The following is a 21,181-nucleotide window of genomic DNA, read 5'->3' on the forward strand; positions in this document are numbered from 1 at the left end:
ATAACTTTTCTGTCTGAATAGCGAATATTTGACCTTTGCCTATTCCTCTTCCAGCTCAGGGTAATATCGCCAGATCCCCTCAGAGTACTTCCTGCGCCTATCACTCTGAAGATAATTGCTAATGTTGGGCCTCTCCTTGACCGCGTCATATAACTTGAAAACGCCGTCGTATTCGCCAGACTTCTTCAAAGCTTCGGTAGACTTGGGAAAGGCAAACTTGGTGCCATCAACAGCCTAGTAGGTTGTCAGCAGTGTGCAGAAGGATTTGATGGTCATAGCATCAGTCTCACTCACCTGGAAAAGTACAAGGTCTGCATAGGTCAAGCTGTCGCCATATAACCATGGCCCCTCACCACTGGTTTTGGCATCAAGCACTCGCTGCATGTACTTGAAATACTTGGGGAGGCGCTCCTTTATGAAATATTGGGACTTTTTCTTGGATTCCTCCTTCTGGTCCTCGTAGTAGAGACTGATGGCGATAGGGTGATGAGTATCATGGAGTTCATTTACAAGACCATCCAGGATCGTCAAAACAATCCCATTGAGATGATACACGCCGTTTCCTTCTTTGGGAGCTAGACCGACCCTTGGAGCGACGTATAGAAGAATATTGGGCGTCTGAGAGATGAGAAGATCGCCGTGCTTGAGAGCTGGGGGAGCTAGAGCAGGCGGGTTGTGCTCATCGCCGATGTTGTCGGTAGAAGTAAGACTTTTGACTGCTTTCATGCCCTTCTCTATGCTCTGCGCAACGTCTGAGTAAGGAACACCAGCTTCCTCGAACACGAGGCGGACGAATTCGCCACGACCGGGAATGACTGGCCAGTAGATGAGCTCATAGGGAGCATCGTCATCAGTTTTGACACGCTTGGGATCTGGCTGAGACATGGTGATGATGCTTATTTACGTGTTGATGTGAGAGTTGGAAGATGAAAGTGAGGAGACTTGGAGTCATCAGAGAAATGATGTTAGAAATACGACGGTCTCAAGGAAGGAAGCTCAGTTCAGCTCACCTGCATCGGAGCGGGATGCGGGATCGGCTGCGAAGGGGTGGGGTCCATCCTTTACAATAGGTAGGCCTAGGGGAGGAAATAAAACTCAGGACCTTGACCCTAAGTGATGAAAATATTAGGCAAATTTAGGCTAAGTTTAGGAGAGCTTTTGCTAAGTTTATTTTAACACCCTATATCAAGGTTCGGTGTTTTCTTGCCCCTTGAGGGTAGTTAATCAATCCTTTGTGTCAAGATGATGTAAGCATTATTTTAATGTGCATTCCTTATTAATAATTCAAGGGTCTCCCATAATTGGAGCTATATGTCCTTTCTGGCTCCTCTACTGATACTCGCTGCTCATTCCCATTGTGTCATGCTCGGCCGAGAATATGTATGGAGGATCCGGAGCTGAAGCCGGACGGCACGGGACGGACGGAGTGGGGTTGAATGGAATAGGTGGGGTCGGAGCTCAACATGAGATCATGTCCAAAACGTCAGTAGTTTTGATGTCACTTTTTGGTTCACACTGTCGTATGATGCCAAGTATCTTTTTGCTCATTCGCTACACTCAATCACTTGATCTTGTGCTCCCGTTGAGGACATAGCCGGGAATAAATGCCTGACCTGACCTAGACTGTCTTCACGAGATAACCCCATCGCTCGCTACAAGGGCAAAAATCTCCGATCTCTTGGCATTCGGGGGGCTTGAGGTCTAATACAATCAAGCTTTACCCATGCAATTTGACTTTCAGCTAATGGAAACTCACGTGGTCGTGGAATGTCAATTGGCTACTAAGACAAGTATACCGCCGAGTTCCAGAAGAAGTTGCCTTTTCGATATGGCCAGTCCCGTCTTCTCTGCACTCGACGGGAGAAGAAGATGTCATTCAGCTTTTCAATGGGATCAATAGTTGGGCAAAACGAAAAGTGTTTATCATGTCGTGCTAAGTAAGTATAGCAAAGTTCTGTTTGAATCCTTTTTTGGTGCCTAGACCTTTCTTCATCCATGATGCCCATTCCAGCTTCGTAAAGCTTATCCCAATCCCACCCAAAGTTCAAGAACGCCAAACTATGTCAAATTATCATGCCTCGTCAATTTGTAGGCCAAGATCTAGGCTGTGGTCTTGGTGGCCACGTGTCCATCTCGAGTGACGACGCTCCACTATCTGAGCTCTTTTGTCGTCTAGCATCGTTGTATCCCCCTTCGATATCGATATGGTCGTCTTGTATCCTGACTCCCTTGGAGTTTCGTTGCAAACTATCGGTCCAATTTCGGGAGTTCTTCTTGGGGCTGGTGACGACTGTTACAACTCCTGGAGCTGTGCCGGGCGGATAAGCGTGAGAGTTGGTTTTGTTGTAGTAGCTGCTGCTCTTGGATCGGAACATGTTTCGGAATAGGGGTCGAAGTGCTGGTATACTGCCACAGATAACTCCAAGATTGGCCTCTACGGCTGTCCAGATCCAAAGATGGAAGCCCTGCCAGGTGACATCGTAGGTTTCATCGGTAACATAGTGGGTATAATATGCGCGCATAGAGGCCGCGAAGACAACGATGAGGCCGAGAGAGAAGACGACAATGAGGGCCATTCGTTGGGAGAAAGGTAGTTTTAGGTGGAAGAGTGTTTGTAGAGGAAGGGCGCAGACAAGGAGATCAGTGATGACAGTGGTAATGGCTTGGCTCCTAAAGATGTAGCGTTAGTTATGATCAGAAATGCCTCGACATAGTGACTTACAGTACACTGGGTCCTTCAGGACGGCAACTGTCACCTCCGTCCAGCTTCCAGTATGCAGAAGTTGGGTTGCATTGTGTCCAAAGAACAATAAGGAAAATGAAGATGAGTGAGGTGACAAGAATCAGTGAGGCATAAGTCAAACGACGAAGCCAAGATTTGGCCGGGGCAATACGGAGATAGGACACGAGGATAGAGTTCTTTGCCAGGCCCGAGGAGAATAAAAAGAGTGTCTGAGCAGCGAGTGAAACCTTTCGACCATTTTCCGCCTGAGACTTCTTGAGATCCCAGACATGGATATTCCAGCCGTAGAGCTGAGCTGCAAGAATGACACAGACAGTGACACCAATACCAAACACCTGGAAGTCCCACAAGTCAGCATTGGAGATGATCATCGCAGGTTGCACATGCAGCCGAGGCTGGGAGGGATATTTACCATGGCAGCCAGCATCAGCCAGTCATCGAGTCCATGCTTGTTGACCTTGAATATGCGGACGTACAAACGGGCCATGAGTGTCAGAATGGCCACAGACATGATAGTGACCTCGACAATGAGCAGTGTAGGCCCACGGTGAACAGGGTTGACATAGTTTGGCGGGGGCCATGAGGCCATCACCTCTGGCGGCGGATTGCGCATATTGTCAGTGAGTCACTGGTATCGTGAGATCAAATCAAATGCACAAGACGATCGAGAAGAGAGAGGCCCGCGGCAGCGGGTGTCAGAAGAAGAGGGAGCATGATTATAACTACCTACTCTAGTGAGCTGATGGAAGAGGATACGGTTCGCCGTTCGCCTCCGCGTCGACCCGCCTCCACGCATGGAACCGTAAAGGGCAAGTTGACACCCTTGAGATCCTCGTCGTCAAGCCCAAGAACCCAAGCCAAGACCCCAAGAGTGGATTATACCGTACCTTGCTTGCGAGCCTACGGTCTCGCGTGACGGCGGGTTCCTGGTGATGGCTAATGGCTTACAGAAGAGAATGGGAGGGCTTACGCTAGAAGACGCCATCGTCAGTGGTCGAATGCAAGAGCCAGGGGACCCTAGTTTAGCGGCTTGAAAGAAAAAAAAAATCTCCAGAGCAAGGGGCCTAAGGGCTTCTCTCAGTGAGAGACAGGCTAGACAAGGCACTAAAGAAATGGAAATGGCGCCCGGGCTTCGGGGGAAACCCACGGATTTTGACATTCAGTTACTGCTCTGGATCAAGCTGCCGGGGCTAACGCTGGGGCCGAGGGGGGCTCTAGGGCCTTAGGCTATTCGAGGTTTGGCTTCCGGGCGGAGCAGATCCACAGAGCAGCCGAGGCTTTTTACCTCAAAGGGTCAATTATTATTGAACGATCAGAGCCTGGGATGTCGCAGCCGAGTTAGCAAGGTCAGGGCCAGGGCTTTGGAGTTTTGAACCAACGGGCACTGGAAACTGCACTTGTTTCGCAGCTGGCTCAGCAGGTTTGGTTGAGGTCGGTCCGTTTTTTACGTTGGGTCTTGGGATCATTGGTTGTCGTTCTGACAGCTGTTGGCATATAGCACAGATCTTATATGCACATCAGAAAAACTCTGTTGTTTGCTTTTTATGTATGAATGTATGATCGGGTAATTGTACTGCAGATCTAACGTCTAACTATCGGGGAACTCTAACCAGTTCCCTCACTATCAATCAATCAATCAGTCTGCATGTCATGTCACACTCACACTTGAGAACAGACATGCAGTACATACTTTGATGCCATGTGGTCTTTTTGATCACTCGGGCCCAAGCCTTATAACCTATTCAACGCCACAGATACCTAATTATGATAAAGAAATATACACATTAGGCAGGTGGTCTCATATACACGAGGTTCCAGAGCGCTGTTACTAACGCCACCGCATGTCAAAACCGTCACCTACCTACCTTACTTAGTATTGTCCTTCTCTGCAGGGCCAAGCTTCAAGTCAGCGGATGTCAAGGATGCAGCTGCAGCTGCCAGGGGTAAAACGTGAGAAATCTGCCTCTGGTCCTGGTCCTGAACCTGGCATATCTAGCTCTTGGTATTTGTCAATTATTCGCTCGGATCAACGCCGCACTCGTGATCTCCAACGTGACCTTGCTGACCACAGAACCAATTACATGCAATTACTGACCTCTTCAGTCGAGTAGTCAGTATACGATGCTGATTACGAGAATAACCCACATGGGAAATTCACCCATCGATAGCTTACGGTGATGGTCTGAGGAACTTTCATAGAGCACACTCATGCATACTAGACTAACTATGTGCAACTCAAGGTTTCCAACTATCGATGCCGAAATTGACGTTTACGTCAAAACAGGTCAGTGCAACACAAAATAATCTAGCTTGATCTAGAAGTTCATCTTGAAACGTGAACGTCTCTGAATAGAGTTCAAGTAGATATATCCGCTCGGTCCGCGTTTCTCATAACGGCTAGTCTAGCTGAGTCCCGCCAGCTTGGGCCTGATATTGACGGCATGGCAAATGATGAAATGAAGATCGATTTACACAAGACATCTAGTCTTATAGTGATGAACACTTCTATCAAGATCGCTTAGTGTACACGTTACGTGAAGTGGGCAGATCGTCATCTTGATTGTTTCATTGAGTGACATGCCACCACCAAAACTACCAAGAATAGGCCTCATCTAAGAACACATAGGCGCGGCATAAGGCGTTGCTCCTCACAATCTCAACAATGTCTCTACGCACTTCATCAGCCATACCAGGAGGTCCACACATGACAATCGCCAGCGCACCATCATCTGGCGCTCCAATCAGTTCTTGAGTCAAGATGCCCCTAAGATCCAAACGCTCCCCCACAACCGTTTCGACCTGTACACTCCTTGGCAGATCAGCAAGCGCTGGCGTTAGGGCTGTGATGAGACCTTTCTTGCGGCTCGACCAGAAAAGTTTGGTACTGCCTGAAGCGCCTTGCCGAAGATAAGGGAGACAGGCTGTGATGCCAATACCTCCGGCAATAACCAAAATATCTTTGCAGTGTGAGAGTTGAGGTGAGATATGGCCAGAATGATGGTAGGGTCCTTCGACGATCACCCGAAGTTGAAGGGCTTCAGATTGTTGGCCAGATACCCGTGATGCGAGCTTTTTGGTCATGCCCGTTCGGACCCGAGCATAGAAGACAGTAGATCTCCCCTCAGTTGCTAGCGCAACTGAAGCGTTCCGATTGATATTAACAGCCTTTTCAGCATCTGTCTCAGAACTAGGTGAGACTGTCACACTTTCTTCTTTGGCACCAGCTGTAGATGGCTGGTGGCTATTCTCACTAGTCAATGAGCCAGAATGTGCGACGGAAAAGGGGTGAGTCTCCCAGAAACGCCACGAAAGTGTAGGGAAAGCAAGATACGCAACACCACCCTCCAGAGGCTTTCCATCAATCTCGATTCGGATGTACTCTCCGTCAACATCTGAAATGGTCGAGATGGTTGCTTTTCGATTACCTTGCCAAGCCATGCGAACTAGTCGAACGACATGTTCGAGACCCCAAATACCTCCAGCCACGAATGCAAAGATCTCGTAGCCCCAATTGTACTCATAGAGATACCAAATATGGTAGTAGTATCCAATAATGAAGAGCAGGGCTAAGATTATGTGCGATCCAATGAAGAACTCGTACATCTTCTGCCTGACTGGTAGCAGTGAGCAGGGCAATATCGCACACACTGCCACTGTTCCCACAATACCCCAGATCCAGTACTCGCGTATCAGCTCTTCTTCATAGGTGCCTTGAATGACGTAGTTTGCGAGAAGCATGGCAGAGTGAACGATCGTATGGAAGATAGCCCAGTATCCAAGCCATCTATGCAGCAGGAGATATGTACTATGGCTCCAGTCTGTGAAATAAAGAAGAATATTGTTGCGAGCTGAGAATAGGAACAATACCACAACGTTACCCATTGCCATGTCACCTGCTCGGTTGCCCACGGCGCTGATTGTCTGCATTTTGAGGGAGGCAAAGCCAGCCTGAGGTTGATGGACCGTATATGGTCCGAGCCAGAGCAGGATGTTGAGAGTGCTGATTAAGGCAATGTAGAGTGCCTGTCCCTTGTTGGGGACATTGCCAGCGATAGTTGGCTCACGATGTCGCATACCAAACGATGCTGGGACAACCAGAAATGATTGCCAGTAAGCCCATCCTCGACTCTTAGTCAGGCCGGGTATGAATCTCAACAGTGAGAGGATCGCTGGGAGGAATATGGCCACGAGAGTGATGGCGAGAGTCATCGTTGTATGGCCAGCCTCGTTGGCCTCAAAGTCGTAGAGATAGTTATACTGGAGTTGCCAATCCTCAGGACCGATGAAGCTGGTCTCGTTGAGGGATTCTGTTCCACCAGCGGTAATGGGCAAGGGACTTGACACATTGAAGGTTATTAGGCCTTCGTGGGAAGATGTATCGTGGCCACCATGGCGCGGGAAAAGAGCAGTTCTCTTCTTATGATGGCTACCACTCTTGTGACCAGACGTCGAATTTGTGCTATGGGAAGCCATTGATTCGTCTTCCCTGGCCGCAGTCAAAGCATCTTCATATGACATGACCGGAACATAATCGTATTTTCCAATAGTTCCTGTTCCAAGATGTGATGCCCAATAATCTTCGATAAGGCTCATAGAAGGATTCCCTGCGAGGGGACAGTATGTGTCTATACAAAGAGCCATAGTTTTAAGAAAGGCATGGTCTTCCACAAAACAATCGGGCGGCGTCGTGACAGGATTATGTGCTGTCCCATGATTCTCGGTCGACTCGGTAGGAGTACAGGAGAGTTGTTGTTTTCGGATGACCTGTCGACAGGCGAAGGAGCAGGTTGGATTATACATTGTCTTTCCCCAGCCAATGAGGCCTGTGCCATCGGCTTGGACGCCAGTGGCCCATAGTGTTAGGAGGGCTGCTAGAGTCACTCGCTTTGATTGAGCCATAGTTGTTGGAATGTGATCCTACAATTTGGGTATACAGAGGTGGGCATCAAGAAGCTTAAGTCTCTGCAAGTAAATGTCAGCTGGGGTGATAACACGCCACGGTGAGCAAGTTTTGTCTTGGCTAGGGGTCTATCTTGCTCAATTTGAAGTGGAGGGGAATAAATGATCTAGGTCTGGTTTCTGTGAACTGGCTGGGATAACTATGATGCTCAAGGTTCAACTCTAAAGAAGCACAAAGTCAGGATGAATAAAGGTTTAGTTAAAGAACAGTTCTTTCATATGCCTGAAAATGATTAAACTCTTAACCTAAAGTTTGTTGATCTTGAAAAAGATCGACAATGTTCATGTTGGTAGTGTCTGCTTCTGCAGGTAGTCACGATAAGCATAAAATTAACTCAGATTTAATGCCACCATCCCGCTCTTTAGCTAACAAATGCATGCTCCCTCAAGTGTAAGTATCTGTCATCAATGGCCTGATAGGCTCGTTTATAGTGATCGAGACCGTTGAGCTGGGAATGCCTGTGGTCTTGGCACGGAGTGAGCACGTTTGAGAAGGTTTCCCAACCTGGGGCATATCCTAGAGCCTGGTGATGATTGAATCTTGGCTTGAACAAACTCTTCGAGAAGGATTATCTGGTGGAATTATTAATCCAGCCACCGCTTTTATGTTGTTCAGATCGCCGTATAAGCGCGTATGATCTGGAAGTTCACATGCGTTTCGTTATGCTGCCCAGAAGTTATCCAGGTATTGCAAGATTTCCGATTCCAGGAAGAATGAAGCACTAGCTTAAACAAACCTCTCTTTTTCACTTCAACGACACTTCTTCTCAGCCTTGTATAGCTCTGGATACATATACAGGCCTTACTTCGGCATATATAAGTAAATAATTGACCTTAGCAGTGGTGCCCACATCTCAATATCCCAGTATCAAACCCAACATATATACACTCGAGAGAATTTCACAGACACGATCTAGGAATCTATTACTTTCTTCACGTTTACCAAGAACGACTACAAGTGGAAGAAAGGATCTTCTTCCGATTGACATGGCATCGTGGATTCTGTCGCTTAGTCACATAAACCAGAAGAGATTAGCTACCCTTGAGTTGAGGATGAAGTTCAATCGACCCTCTGGCAAAATAGTTTGTAGGCATTTCACAAAAGAGTATCAAGTTTGAATTAATCCCATTATTAATAATCTCTATTTACAGGCAAGAAGGTCTAAGAACTGCGAGTTGTCCAATCAGGGACGAAAGAGAACTACCCAGCCAGCTGGTGCATTATCAGATTGAAGTTGAATATTCTATACAATGGGACTTCATCCAAGGACTGAATTGTATAAACATTTTTCAGTTAATAAGCACACTGTCGCCTCAGCCTTCTCCGGCAGGGCTGTCGTCCGTACTTATAGGAGAACCCGGAGCCGTATCTGCTTTCGGCCGAAGAAGATAACACCAGTGGTATATATCTGGATCATTCGGCAACGTTTTCTGAGTCAAGACTTTGGCAAGGACCTCGACGTCGAATGGAAAGTCATCGAGGTCGAATCGGTAGGCTGAATAACTGAACGAGATCCAAACGCCACCATCCGCAAGACAACGGTTGATACCAGCAGCCATCCGCCGTAGCGCCATCTCACCACCACATGAAATTGCATCGACCGTACTTTTGTCAACGATAAGATCAAACTTTTCGCATAGATCTAGCTGCGTAGCGTCTTGCACATCATATCGCATTTGAATGTCTCCAAAAGCTTGCTCTTCGAGATCGCGACCCCGATCAATGGCGAGTGGTTCATAGTCGACGTTGAGAATATCGCGGAAGCCCCGTGACCGGAAATGATTCTGCAGGTCGCTCGTCCCGAAGCCGATGTGGAGGATGCGGGCCGTGGCTGGGTCAAGCCGGTCGAGAACGGGCTTGACGAGCGGCATGAATTCGGCCGACGGAAGAAGCCATTCGAAGGCTTTTTCGGACGAGAAGCGCTTGTGCCAGTAGCTCTGTTTCTCGAAATCGGAGGCCATCTTAAAGGCCAAGGCGCTGTGTGTGGTTTGGAAGATGCTTGGGGAGATGGGTATGGGTGGGATCTGTGGTGCGGATGCCATGGCTTTTAACGTAGTATTTTCTGTTTAGTAGAGCCGCTTAGCTGAGTTATCGATCGAGGTCAGCAAGGTCCTTGCTCTGCGGTATCATGAGAATGTGTTTTTTTTGCACAAATCCTGGTTGTTGGTTCGTTATCTGGGCCCACAGAACTGGGACTGTTGGTAGTGATAGATGGGGCAACGTAGAAGGAGTTGGAAGCTTCATGTTGATGGGATTTTCGGTGAGAAAGATGGGATGCTAGCTAAATGGGCAAGTTCACAGTTAGAGACTGGCACTGCTTGCCTCTATTGTCATGATGGCCATTATCATTGTATAGAACTCTTCGAGAACAATGTCGTAACACGAGACTTGATAGCTGACCACTGTATTGTGTGCCTATACGTATCATGAAGCGCGCGTCAAAGGAGCGGTCTCCTATGAGTGAGATCATTGGATATACCTGATGCTCAGGAAGATATCACCAAGTTGGGTTGTCTTTTTCTTATAGCATAATTGTAGCGTAACTCGGGTCTAGTCGAGAATAAACAGTGGAAGGGAAATAGAAACAGGGGTCTATTGTCTCGGAATAAATAAACATTAATTGCCGACTTTTGAAAGGACCCTTGATTGTCTTTATTCCATCAAGGTCGTGTGCCTCTCAACGGCAGATGACGTAGTCACGTCAACGTTTTTAATGGAGTATTTTCAGGGTGTTCCCTAGCAACCCCGTCCGCTATTAATACCAGCCAATGGCGGTCATTTCCAGCCACATTCTAGAGCGAGGCGCTGTTTCAGCTCCGCCCCGGAATGCCGCGTCAACACCAAGGAATTGAATTCAAGCCAAGACAAGTCGTGAAGCGGCGGCTGACGAGGCGTCTGCTACCGAATGTCAGTCGAAGGAGGGGAACTTGGCTCAATAAAAAACTGTCTTTTAACAAACACACTCTGTCTGGCTTTACTCGCTTTTCATTGCTTCAAATTCACCTCTTTCGTTTATTGACTTTGCGACTCGAGTAAACACCCAATAGCGGCCATCCACCCACTTTCTAATAGATCAACACAATCAGTCTCAATTAGGTTCTCACCCGTAAACCAGATTCAATAGCGAGTCTCAAATCGCCATGGCTCCGCACCCGGATCCTTCATCGCTGGCTTTGCGATTTGCAGCTGAAAACACAATCAACACCATAACCAGACGCGACCTCCAGAACCCAACTCACACTCAGCAAGTCACATTGGGCATCATCGGCGTCTATGTCGTCGCTATCGCTATTCTATGGAACGTTCCCTACGTCCGCATGATTCTCTGGCCCTTCAAAGTATGTACCCTAATACCAAACAGTCACCAAATCAACTACTGACACGCGCAGATGCTGGTCATCGCCTTTCACGAGTTTGGCCACGCCTTTACTGCTCTCCTCACAGGTGGACATGTCAAGTCAATCAGTCTTGATCCCAACGAAGGTGGCGTGACACATTTCTACGGCGGCAGTCAAGGCTTGACGCTTCCCGCTGGCTATCTCGGCTCTTCCATCATCGGCGCATTACTCATCTTCTGCGGATTCAACATCGTCGCCAGCAAAATCGCTAGTATCGTGCTCGGCGTTTGCTTCCTGCTAACGCTCTGGTGGGGAAAGCGTGATTGGCTTACCATCGCGACTGTGCTTCTCGCCGTTGGACTCCTCATCGCTTGCTGGTTCATCGAACACGCCCAAGCGCTGCGCTTCGTCGTTCTATTCATCGGCGTCATGTCTTCCTTGTACAGTGTGTGGGATATTTGCGACGATCTGATCCTGCGCAAAGTCAACGAGTCCGACGCGAGTGTTTTCGCAAAGCGATATGGCGGCTCGTCGCAGTGCTGGGGTGTCATCTGGGGTATCATTTCGATTCTTGTCATGGCCGCTGGCATTGTTGCTGGCTTGGCAGCGTTTTCGCAATCCTCTGCCCAGCAGGAGAAGGACTCACAGAAGTTTATACCTACCTGAAGTATGAGATTGGTAATGCTTGATTGAGGCTATGACCAAAATTTCATGTTTGGTGGCTGTATACACACCTTGGTATGCAATCATCTGGAGATTGTAGCTGGTGCAGATCTTTTTTTTGAAACGTCTCGTTATGATAACGACAACAAGTTTGATGGTCAGGTGGTGGTTTGAGCACAGCTATGTGTTACAACTATCCAACGTATAGGAGCGTGTATGAATTGATACCCCTTGGAAGCCGATTCTTCCTTGCTACAGAAATAATAAAAACAGACACAATTACATCACAAAGATCAATCAGACCAGTTTCGGAAATGTTTGCAATGCTAGTGGGGGTATGGCGTGGAATTGCATTCGGCAAACATGAGGTATCGCCAAATCAAGACGCCAACGATATGCCCCTATTCAGACACAGTCGGTCCTTCATAACTCGTTTGAGTCTTACAGGCCGCTTGTAGTACCTCTGTGACCGTAGCAAAGCCATTCTCTAGCCTCATGAAACAAGAAAAGCGGTAGGTGGTCGCAATCAAGGGTGGAATCATTTACTAGCACCTCTACCACGACATGTTATAAATACTAGCTGCTCCCCCATGATGATCCAGCCGTTTTGCAACTTATTGACTGAGAAACAACCTTACAACATGTCCGGTAGCTATTCTATTCCCGGTACCTTTATCGGTCGACCAACGCAGCGAGAAGACTTCTCGCATGAACCTGCCACCGTGAGCCTCGCTGGAGAGAGCTACTTCTTCAGTGGCCCAGCAAGAAGTTACGGGTGAGCCTACAGACTGATAGCATTATACGTACTGACATACGAGGAAGACGAGTTCACAGAGGGATGGGAGGTCAACCAAAGCTTGACTTTGATCATCGAAAGGGGCTCGACAAGACTGCATACATCATTCTTGGTCCCGATCCACACTTCTTCCAGTGTCGTCGTTATACTGAAGGGAATATTGCAGCACAAAGCAAGTGGCATTCTTTTTGTTGTAATTGACTTGACTGACCATCAAAAACAGACAGTTCTGAGCTTGAGGATTATGGGGAGATCGCAGATCTCTACACAGAACACGATGTTGAGCGCCCATCATTCCTATATCTCGGTCCCAACAAGACTTTCTATACTCGTGTAGACGATGGAACTGAGGAGTGGGAGCTCCCTCAAGAGATAATCCGTGAAGGCTTACAAGTGACACCCGACGCAGTTCGGTCTGCGGTTGACAGTCTTTGGCTTGGTGTTGGCGACGCTTGGGTTGCACAGTATCGAGACTCTCGCTTCAGATTTGACCTCAAGGGTCAATATGCCAACCTGGAGCCGGTTTTGCGCCAGAAACAGGATGAGGAGGTCTCTATCAATGCGCTGGCATTGAATGTGGCTGATGGAAAGTCTTATGTCTGTGTCCTTAACGATGGAGATGTGGTGTACGAGGCTGGTTCAGCTCGCTTTGATGGAAAGGAACTTGAGGCTTGGTGTGAGCAGAACTTCAGATTCACCCAGAGGCTGAGATTCGCTTAAGTGAGATACAAGAGGATTGCTCTGTGAGCCCTATCAGATACCGACAAGTATAATCAATTGTGATAATCTATTTAGGACAAGTGATGTGTAAATTGAGCTGATTATCGATACCAAGCCAATGAGATATTCTTTGATTTGATCCAGCAAATATGTACGCTGGATGGTGACTGGATCTGTCAAACATCACCCTTCCTTCAGGCTCCATGACATCTACATAGTCATCAAACAGGGATTCATCTCTTCACAGATAAGAGCACTCGGGCTGAACTACTCACCAAGGATTGCAAAACACGTAGTTCTTGGCTATAGAAATGATTTGGGTCAGCAACGAGGACTCGCCAATCCTTCTGGCTTCATTTTGTGTCAGATTCTCCGTCTTATGCTGACTGTGAAATAAGAGATGTGGCAACCTGCTTACCCAGTGGATAAGCAAAGGCAATTGTTAAATGGAGCAATTCAGTATCAAAAGATGCGATAGACTGAACGAGCCAAACCTTGGAGAAGTTGTTCACGACAAAACACTAAAAACATGTCTAATACTCGAACTGTTTTCCAACTCGACTCCCAGCCAACGTGGTTTGAGAACATCACTCTCAGACGCAGCGGAACCATCTTGGCAACTCGCCTCGATGTCCCCGAGGTCTGGGAGATTGATCCTGAGAAATCAATTGGCTTCAAGATCCTACACATCCCTCTTCCAGATGACATCCCGAACCCAGCACTCACCGGCATCTGTTGCCTCAAATCTGATGTCTTTGCGGTAGCTGCGGGCTCATTTGACATGATCGGAGGTGCCAAACCTGAGCCTGGATCATGGAGTATCTGGGTTGCAGATCTCGCTGGTGAACAGGCAAAGGTGACCAAGATAGCCGATATACCTGAGATTGGCATGATCAACGGCATAGCTGCATGGGATGAAAACACTGCGCTCGTCACAGATTGCCTCTATGGAAAAGTATACAAGCTCAGTGTTGCCACAGGATCATACAACGTTACCCTGGAAGACAACACATTTACAATTCCAGCCGATGCCCCTTTTCAAGTTGGCCTTAATGGTATCAAAGTCCATCGCTTCTCAGAGCAAACTTATGTCTATTACACGACGACAAGCCGTTTCTGTGTATACCGTGTACCCGTTACACAAGAAGCCCAGGCTGCAGGTCCCGTTGAAACGCTTGCGCCGGGACTTGTCGCGGATGATTTCGCTGTAACTCGCGATGGAACCATGTACGTGTGCACCAACATATCCAACACGGTGGTACGAATCCCCGCTATTGGCGGAGAGGTTGCGGTGGTGGCGGGCGAAGCAAAGGCCTTTGATGTTGCAGGCTCAACAGCATGCGTGCTTGGTGAGGACGAGGGAGTTCTGTACGTTTCGACTTCTGGAGCAAATGCAGTGCCTGTGGATGGGAAGACAGAGCCAGCGAAGATCGTCGAAGTGAAGCTTAGCTAGGGAGTTTTTTTCTTGGGTATAATCTGTAGGTACAGAGACAAGTTCAAGACGTTTGTTCAAGCCTACACTTAGTGATAACTCGTTCTTCAGAGTAGCTCGTGAAGAGAGCCAATCTATCATGGTCCCATGCCTATCGGCAAAATGCCCCAACGCCAGGTTCTCCCATTAACAAATCGACAAAGCCCATTAGTTTTGGTCTGTGGAAGGGACGGCTTCAGAGAGCGGCCACTACCATCTCCCTCGACGCCCGCGGCCCCCAAATCCTCCCCGGCCGCCTCCTCCACCTCCACCTCCAGACATATTTTGATCATACCCAAAACCACCTTGATTGCCGCCGAAACCACCGCCAAAGTTGCCCCCTTGGCCACCCTGTGCTGCTTGTGCACCCGCTCCTCCAGCGTTTTGCATACCGGAGAACATGGCATTCATCTGACTGGGATCCATTTGGCTCGGGTCCATACCTGATGCCATCATCTGCTGCATCATGGCTTGCATCTCAGGAGGCATGCCATCCATTCCACCAGGCATTCCCCCTTGCTGAGCACCCGAGTTACCGGCTCCTGGCATACCCATACCGCCCATCATCATCATGTTGAAGTCTTCCATCATCTTCTTATTGTTCTGGGCAAAGACATCAGCTCCGAATTCTCCTCGAACGGTCTCTTGCTTGGAAGCGTAAAGCGCCCATGTGAATTCATCGAAGCCGTAGTTGAAGTAGTCGCTAATATCGGTACCGGGTTTCCGCCATGGCTTGTCGCTGTCTGGTAGGTCTTGAATTCCTTATGTTAGTATTTGCGCGACAACAATTGGTAGTGTCGTTTACCTTCGTCAATGTTGACCTGAGTGATAGGCTTTCCTGTCCCAGGATGAATCGGGTTTGCGTTGACGTCTATCGTTGATTTAGATGCCGCAGCAGAAGTCTTGTCGGCGCTTGGCGCAGCAACGTTTACTGATGGTCGTGATTCTGAGTCCTTACGTGCCGGCGCAGGTTGTGTTGGCACATCGCTTGACGCTGTTCTCTGGGGAATGTTTCGAATATCACTGTACTTGGACTGTCTAAAGTTGGAAAGATCTGTTAGTAACCCCCAAACCCGGCGCATGAAGGTATAGCGTACTGTGGTGGTGCTGGTTTTGTGCCATCTTTGCGCTCTGTGATGATGTCGATGTCCTGAGAAATTATGTCAGTTGGTGTGTATTAGACGTGTCGCAGATCGCATACCGAGTCATCCTCATCAGAGTCATCGTCCTCATCCATAGCGGCACCCTCATCCTCTTCTTCGCCTTCTTCTAGATCATCCGCTTTTGGCTTCTTGTCCTCCGGAACTGTGGTCTCGGTCTTTGGCTCATCTGGCACATAAAAATCATCCTCGTCGTCGATATCCATGTTTGCGGTTCTAGCGATATGAAGTTGGCAAGTGTAAAATTAAGTAGTTGCGACTAGAATTGGTAAATATCGAGAGTTGATATGTAAGTACAAAGACGTCAAGCTCAAGCTCTCACAATAAAGCAGCTATTGGTCGCTCGGCGCCGCATTTCTCCGGAACTCGACTCACCGTAGCTCTAGGGACATTCACCGAAGTTCACCGAATGCCAAAATGGTCCAAGCGCCATCTTCTCCAAGAAGCTTGGAGACTTTTTTGTCGTGTCGCGGCGTCAAAACACGGGCAGATCGCGTGAAATTAACTTTGTAGACACTGTCGCATTCAATCAAAGGGCTTTGTTTTCGCCCTTAGTATGTCATTGATCCGTTCAGCAAGCGGCCCAGCAGGTGGTTTAAGCATCAACACTGGTGCTGCTAACGCCTTGTAAGCTCCACCCTCTAACAAAACAATCATTCACCATCATATCCACCCAACTCAGCACTACCTACCCAACCTAACTCAGCTTGTTACCTTCATCTCGTCGAAATCGTCTTGCTAACCGGCGCACTCCATTCCATAGCGGAACCGCCGCTTCTAAACCCTCCGCCGCTGGTAGTCTCTTCGGTTCTTCTACCACCTCTACACCCACCGCCAACACAACAACAGCGCCCGGCGCAACAGGCACCATGTCTCTCTTTGGCAACGCTGCGCAAAAGCCTGCAACAGGCGGCCTGTTTGGACAGTCGACGGCAGCGACAACAACTACGCCCGCAGCTGGCGGTGGTCTCTTTGGCGCTGCCGGCGCAACAAACACTCAACAGACGCAGAGCACAGGTACTGGGCTCTTTGGCAACACTGCTACCAACAACACCCAACAACAAGGTCAGTAGCAGATTGAAACTGGTCTGCTTGGTCAGAAGTCATAAATCTCGGGAGCTCACTGGGATATTTAGGAACTACAGCGCAACCTCCAACGACCGGCACCGGCCTCTTTGGCCAATCTACCCAAAATCAAACTCAGCAGCCTCAACAAACAGGTACAGGTCTTTTCGGCCAATCTACAGCAACAAATACACAAAGCAACACAGGAGGGCTCTTTGGCCAATCTCAGGCGAAGCCCGCTACAGGCACCAGTCTGTTGTGAGTTACTCGAAGCTCCTTGTCAAGACAGTCACTAATTCTCAGCAGTGGCCAAACACAGCCTCAGCAGAACAACACCCTTGGTCAATCCACAAACCAAGTCTCAGCCGTTCAAATCAACTACGACAGCATCCGCCCCCGTACCCGCTTCGATGACCTCGCTAAGCCCGTACAAGATGAAATTGCGTTGCTGGACTTGGGTATCCAACGAGTTATCAAGATGCGAGACGAGATTGGCGAGTTCATGCCCCAGCACGAGAAGGATATTGAGCAACTGGGCTTAGATGTGAAGTTTGTCGAGTCAAAGTTCCGAACTGTTCAAGTTGCCCTCAACAACGATATTCAGACCGTCAAGGCTCTCCAGGATCAAACCCGAAAGAACGCCGCCGATGCCCGACTATGCTTTCGAGGCGCCGATAACCTCAAACTCCCGACACACTATCACCAAACTGGTCTTTTCGCCAGCCAGGCTCCAGCTGCTGATTCTGGAGGCGCAAATGCTGCTTCGACACATGCGGACGCCCAAGATCTGATCACCTACTTCAACCGTATCTGTGACGATATTGAAAAGTACAAGGCTCGTCTCGATGAGTACCGAGATGATATTGAGCGAGATATGCCTGGTGTTGAGAACGGTCTTTATGAGCAGATCCGAGCTCTACGCGACCGCAGCGCAGGCAGCGTAGTCGTCCAGGATCAACTGAACGAGGTTTTATTGGCGCTCAGAGATACGGGAAGCGCAATTGTTGCCCAGGCCGGACAGATTGCCGACACTCGAGAACGGCTATCGCGCCTCCAGGCTGGGATTGTGGACAGTGGAGTTTACGCCATGGGCATGAATGCGTAGGAGACGGCGGCATAAATGATAAGGAGGGAATGTGCTGCGGTAATATCAGTCTGTTGGACATTGCAAGAGTCCGTTTCATGTTTGAAGAAAGGGCCACAGAAGCATTATTTGGGTGAAGCGAAGGGTACGGGGTTGTCAACTGTAGCAGGGTATTTAGTGAGGATACAACCTTACGACATGTATGAATATTACTCGACAAAAGAAAAGCTGCTGAAGCCATTGAAAATTGAAGAGGAAAGGTTGAGGGAAATCTGAGGATACCAAATTCTCCTGGCCATTTTAATGCTTTGGGCTTCACAGGGATACGAGACCAACATCACAGGGTTGATACAAATATGTCAAGTTCATTATCTGCCACGACCACGAAGATCGCGGACTTGGGTATCAAACCAATGCTGTGCCGTGAGATATATATATACATATACAAATGATCGCTGGCCCTCTCCAAAATACTCTTTTTTGTTATCCTTGTGAAAGCATTTAGCGGCCAACTAATAAGTCCCTTCTCCATCGCCACCATCATCGCCATAATCGTCAAACTCGTCACCGCCGTCAAAGTAATTCTCAGCGTCATAATCGCCCGCATCTTCGTCGTCGTAAACTTCATCCTGCTCTTCCTCTTCCATGCCTTCTTCGTCTTCAAGATCGCCAGCTTCGTCGCCCTCTTCTTCCTTGAGCGCCTGTAACCGTTCAAGGAGATTACGGCCCTGCATCTCGTCTTCGCCATCACCTCCCATACCAAAAGCTTCCTCTGCACTAGGAAGTGCGCTTACGCTGCTCAGCTCCAACTTCCGGCGCTTGAAACCTCCTGGAAGACCGCCGTCGTTGGCGGATGCAGCGTCGATAGTTTCGTAAAGTTCCATAGGGAAGAGCTCGCGACATACTGGACGATCGGACCAATCTGGAAGAGCACGTTCCTCGCGAACGAACTTATGGGAGTAGGTAGGTACCGCGGTAAAGGGATCTAAAGAGGCCTTGCTCTTGATGCCGAAGCGGGCATTCTTCTGTGCCTGGCCGTAGTGTTTGCGGGGTGCTGTTGGATCATTGAGAGCTGTGCGCTTGGATGTATATAGAGGAGAGGCGTGGACTTGATGCCGTAGTAGAAGATAGTGTTGTACAGCTGCCTTTTCGTGCGAGGCGAGTTCTCGGGGAGTAGGGACGAGGTATGGCTGTTTGTAAGTCAGCGATGTGTCACACTGAGTCACAATTCTTGCGCTTTGAGATCGAGATAGAGCACAGAAGACAAGAACATACGGGAAATAGCTCAGATGGCCGCGCATCAGGTTCATCGCCTGTATCCCAGGGCACATTAGGTCTTCCACCTCTACCGCCGCCGCGTCCACCACGGCCACCTCCTCGACCACCTCGAGACATTGGAGTGCGCGCGTGGAATGTGGTGGTTTTATCGAGGGTTCAGAGCCAATTCGAAGAACGGGAGGGTTATTTATATGGAGGGTCGAGTAAGGCTGACTGTGATTGCAGCTATAGAGCTGACGTTACTATTCGCGATCGAGGTTTGACGCAGAATGATTTTTTGCGGGGTGTAAGTTAAGTTGGAGAAGAATGCGCCGAGAAGAAAAAAGAGAGGGCGGAATTTCTCCGCCATGACGATGCCCCGCTGAGCAGGTGTCGTTGTATTGTAGTTGACGAGTATGACTGCATTTTATTCTACAGAAACATCAAATGTTAGGGGATAAAAAATGAACGTGTTTGAGCTAATTTGAGTGTTTGTACCTATATCGGTAGCCATAGAAATTCTAGATGCATCTCTCGACAATCGACATGTTACGTGGTGTTCCCTTCAGGCTCCCTAGGCTACGTACCCCTCCGTGAACTTGCAGCTTACATCCACTGCAATCACCTACACGGACATTTCACTACAACGACACTCAACCCTTGCCAGTCTCGCTGTGTAAGGTATTCATCGGCATCGTATAAAGAAAACATGTCTGAGCGTGTCGTGCCCCAGAACAGCGACAGCGCTCCTCTCACTGGCCTTGCAGAATTACTGGCCCATCTCACTGAACTTCATGAGCCAGGAAATGAATCGGCACCACTCAACAACAAGCTCTTTGACGATGTTGAGCTTCAACTCACACGTAAATAACCACCCACAACTCAGATGTTCTAGGCGCTGACTTACTACAGCTTCAAACATCCCCATCATTCAGCCAACTCTGCTCCCTCCGCTCATGTCTCTCCTAAAGACCACTACTCAGGATCCTGCAAGCCTCAGCGTCGTCTTCTCTCTGACCACTAAGCTTCTTTCTCCCTTCTCCTTCACACAGTGCCTATCACTCGGCGGTGCCGAATCTCTTGTGTCCGCTCTCCAATCACCGCTTCCTGGCGCAAACTTACTCGCTCTCAACATCATCCAGAAGGCAGCCTCCAGTCCTGCAGAGGTTGATTCCCTGGCTTCGTTGCCCGAGGTCGTCGAGGAGCTCCTTCGGATATGGCTGAGCTCACCAGATGCAGATGTCGGTGGTCGATCTACCAGAGTATTGGGCAGTCTGCTAGAGACTGATTGCGACATCATTCCTGACACAACCATGTCGAACGGCGTGAATGGCACCAGCCCAGCAGAAACACAGCTCATCAAGCGCCGTGTCCCAGGTCACGCCAGTCTCTGGCGCCTCGTAATATGGGATCGCCATTACCTCGAACTCATTGTCTCACTATGCCGTCCCGCGATCATCAACCGCCAAGCAACTTTTGCTCAAGATCGCCTTCTTAGACTCATTCCTCGTCTTACCGCGCTTCATCCACGTGCCATGTCCATATCCCCATTCCCAGGTCTGTTCCCTCTTCCCGAGTACGCCGATGAGTCCATAGGGCATGGGCTACTTCAATGGGCGGCCCTGAGCATGGTGGACACAAGTGATGTGCTCATGCATCAAACTCTCATCGTTTTTTACGAATCCTTCGTGAGCATCATGAGAATTGCAGGAGACTCGGCGGATAAGGATGCTATTGTGCGAAATGTCATCAAGACGGCGACTTCACAAGACCAGGAACTCAAGCATGCGTTGAGAACGCTTCCAGATCGGACTATACAGGAGGAGGCAGAACTATTGGCTAGATACATCAGTCGAATCCTCGACTAGGTGCAGTTTGATCTCGACGGAGCTTAGTAACAAAAGAGAAAGAATGTAGAAGTAAG

The 21,181-nt window shown here is 48.8% G+C and overlaps 11 protein-coding genes across 11 annotated transcripts; 5 read left to right on the top strand and 6 right to left on the bottom strand.

Moving 5' to 3' along the window:
• Positions 1-39: 39 nt before the first annotated feature.
• FTJAE_1231 (glutathione S-transferase) lies at positions 40-885 on the bottom strand (the record flags this gene model as incomplete). Its single annotated transcript, XM_037345342.1, has 2 exons — positions 40-234; positions 295-885. The coding sequence occupies 2 exons, from the start codon at positions 883-885 to the stop codon at positions 40-42; spliced, it is 786 nt and encodes a 261-aa protein (XP_037211703.1).
• A 1,196-nt stretch (positions 886-2,081) lies between these two features.
• On the bottom strand, positions 2,082-3,356 carry FTJAE_1232 (uncharacterized protein; the record flags this gene model as incomplete). The annotated part of the gene is made up of 3 exons (XM_037345353.1): positions 2,082-2,670; positions 2,723-3,078; positions 3,156-3,356. 3 exons carry the CDS (start codon positions 3,354-3,356, stop codon positions 2,082-2,084), a joined length of 1,146 nt encoding a protein of 381 aa, XP_037211704.1.
• Positions 3,357-5,335: 1,979 nt separating this feature from the next.
• FTJAE_1233 (FRE1-ferric (and cupric) reductase) lies at positions 5,336-7,642 on the bottom strand (the record flags this gene model as incomplete). The annotated part of the gene is made up of 1 exon (XM_037345364.1): positions 5,336-7,642. The coding sequence occupies one exon, from the start codon at positions 7,640-7,642 to the stop codon at positions 5,336-5,338; it is 2,307 nt and encodes a 768-aa protein (XP_037211705.1).
• A 1,374-nt stretch (positions 7,643-9,016) lies between these two features.
• On the bottom strand, positions 9,017-9,745 carry FTJAE_1234 (methyltransferase 13; the record flags this gene model as incomplete). Its single annotated transcript, XM_037345375.1, has 1 exon — positions 9,017-9,745. One exon carries the CDS (start codon positions 9,743-9,745, stop codon positions 9,017-9,019), a length of 729 nt encoding a protein of 242 aa, XP_037211706.1.
• A 1,098-nt stretch (positions 9,746-10,843) lies between these two features.
• FTJAE_1235 (peptidase m50B-like domain protein) lies at positions 10,844-11,707 on the top strand (the record flags this gene model as incomplete). The annotated part of the gene is made up of 2 exons (XM_037345386.1): positions 10,844-11,041; positions 11,093-11,707. The coding sequence occupies 2 exons, from the start codon at positions 10,844-10,846 to the stop codon at positions 11,705-11,707; spliced, it is 813 nt and encodes a 270-aa protein (XP_037211707.1).
• Positions 11,708-12,345: 638 nt separating this feature from the next.
• On the top strand, positions 12,346-13,220 carry FTJAE_1236 (uncharacterized protein; the record flags this gene model as incomplete). The annotated part of the gene is made up of 3 exons (XM_037345397.1): positions 12,346-12,479; positions 12,527-12,612; positions 12,724-13,220. 3 exons carry the CDS (start codon positions 12,346-12,348, stop codon positions 13,218-13,220), a joined length of 717 nt encoding a protein of 238 aa, XP_037211708.1.
• Positions 13,221-13,749: 529 nt separating this feature from the next.
• Positions 13,750-14,673, top strand: FTJAE_1237 (uncharacterized protein; the record flags this gene model as incomplete). Its single annotated transcript, XM_037345408.1, has 1 exon — positions 13,750-14,673. The coding sequence occupies one exon, from the start codon at positions 13,750-13,752 to the stop codon at positions 14,671-14,673; it is 924 nt and encodes a 307-aa protein (XP_037211709.1).
• Positions 14,674-14,901: 228 nt separating this feature from the next.
• On the bottom strand, positions 14,902-16,057 carry FTJAE_1238 (pre-mrna polyadenylation factor fip1; the record flags this gene model as incomplete). The annotated part of the gene is made up of 4 exons (XM_037345419.1): positions 14,902-15,443; positions 15,497-15,729; positions 15,789-15,841; positions 15,893-16,057. The coding sequence occupies 4 exons, from the start codon at positions 16,055-16,057 to the stop codon at positions 14,902-14,904; spliced, it is 993 nt and encodes a 330-aa protein (XP_037211710.1).
• A 350-nt stretch (positions 16,058-16,407) lies between these two features.
• Positions 16,408-18,021, top strand: FTJAE_1239 (uncharacterized protein; the record flags this gene model as incomplete). The annotated part of the gene is made up of 4 exons (XM_037345430.1): positions 16,408-16,478; positions 16,558-16,916; positions 16,988-17,174; positions 17,223-18,021. The coding sequence occupies 4 exons, from the start codon at positions 16,408-16,410 to the stop codon at positions 18,019-18,021; spliced, it is 1,416 nt and encodes a 471-aa protein (XP_037211711.1).
• A 491-nt stretch (positions 18,022-18,512) lies between these two features.
• Positions 18,513-19,395, bottom strand: FTJAE_1240 (DNA-directed RNA polymerase III subunit RPC7; the record flags this gene model as incomplete). Its single annotated transcript, XM_037345442.1, has 2 exons — positions 18,513-19,190; positions 19,276-19,395. The coding sequence occupies 2 exons, from the start codon at positions 19,393-19,395 to the stop codon at positions 18,513-18,515; spliced, it is 798 nt and encodes a 265-aa protein (XP_037211712.1).
• Positions 19,396-19,966: 571 nt separating this feature from the next.
• FTJAE_1241 (uncharacterized protein) lies at positions 19,967-21,125 on the top strand (the record flags this gene model as incomplete). Its single annotated transcript, XM_037345453.1, has 2 exons — positions 19,967-20,120; positions 20,170-21,125. The coding sequence occupies 2 exons, from the start codon at positions 19,967-19,969 to the stop codon at positions 21,123-21,125; spliced, it is 1,110 nt and encodes a 369-aa protein (XP_037211713.1).
• Between the last annotated feature and the right edge of the window lie 56 nt (positions 21,126-21,181).

This window comes from Fusarium tjaetaba (genome assembly GCF_013396195.1).
Source record: "Fusarium tjaetaba strain NRRL 66243 chromosome Unknown NRRL66243_c0000024, whole genome shotgun sequence".
NCBI lineage: Eukaryota > Fungi > Ascomycota > Sordariomycetes > Hypocreales > Nectriaceae > Fusarium > Fusarium tjaetaba.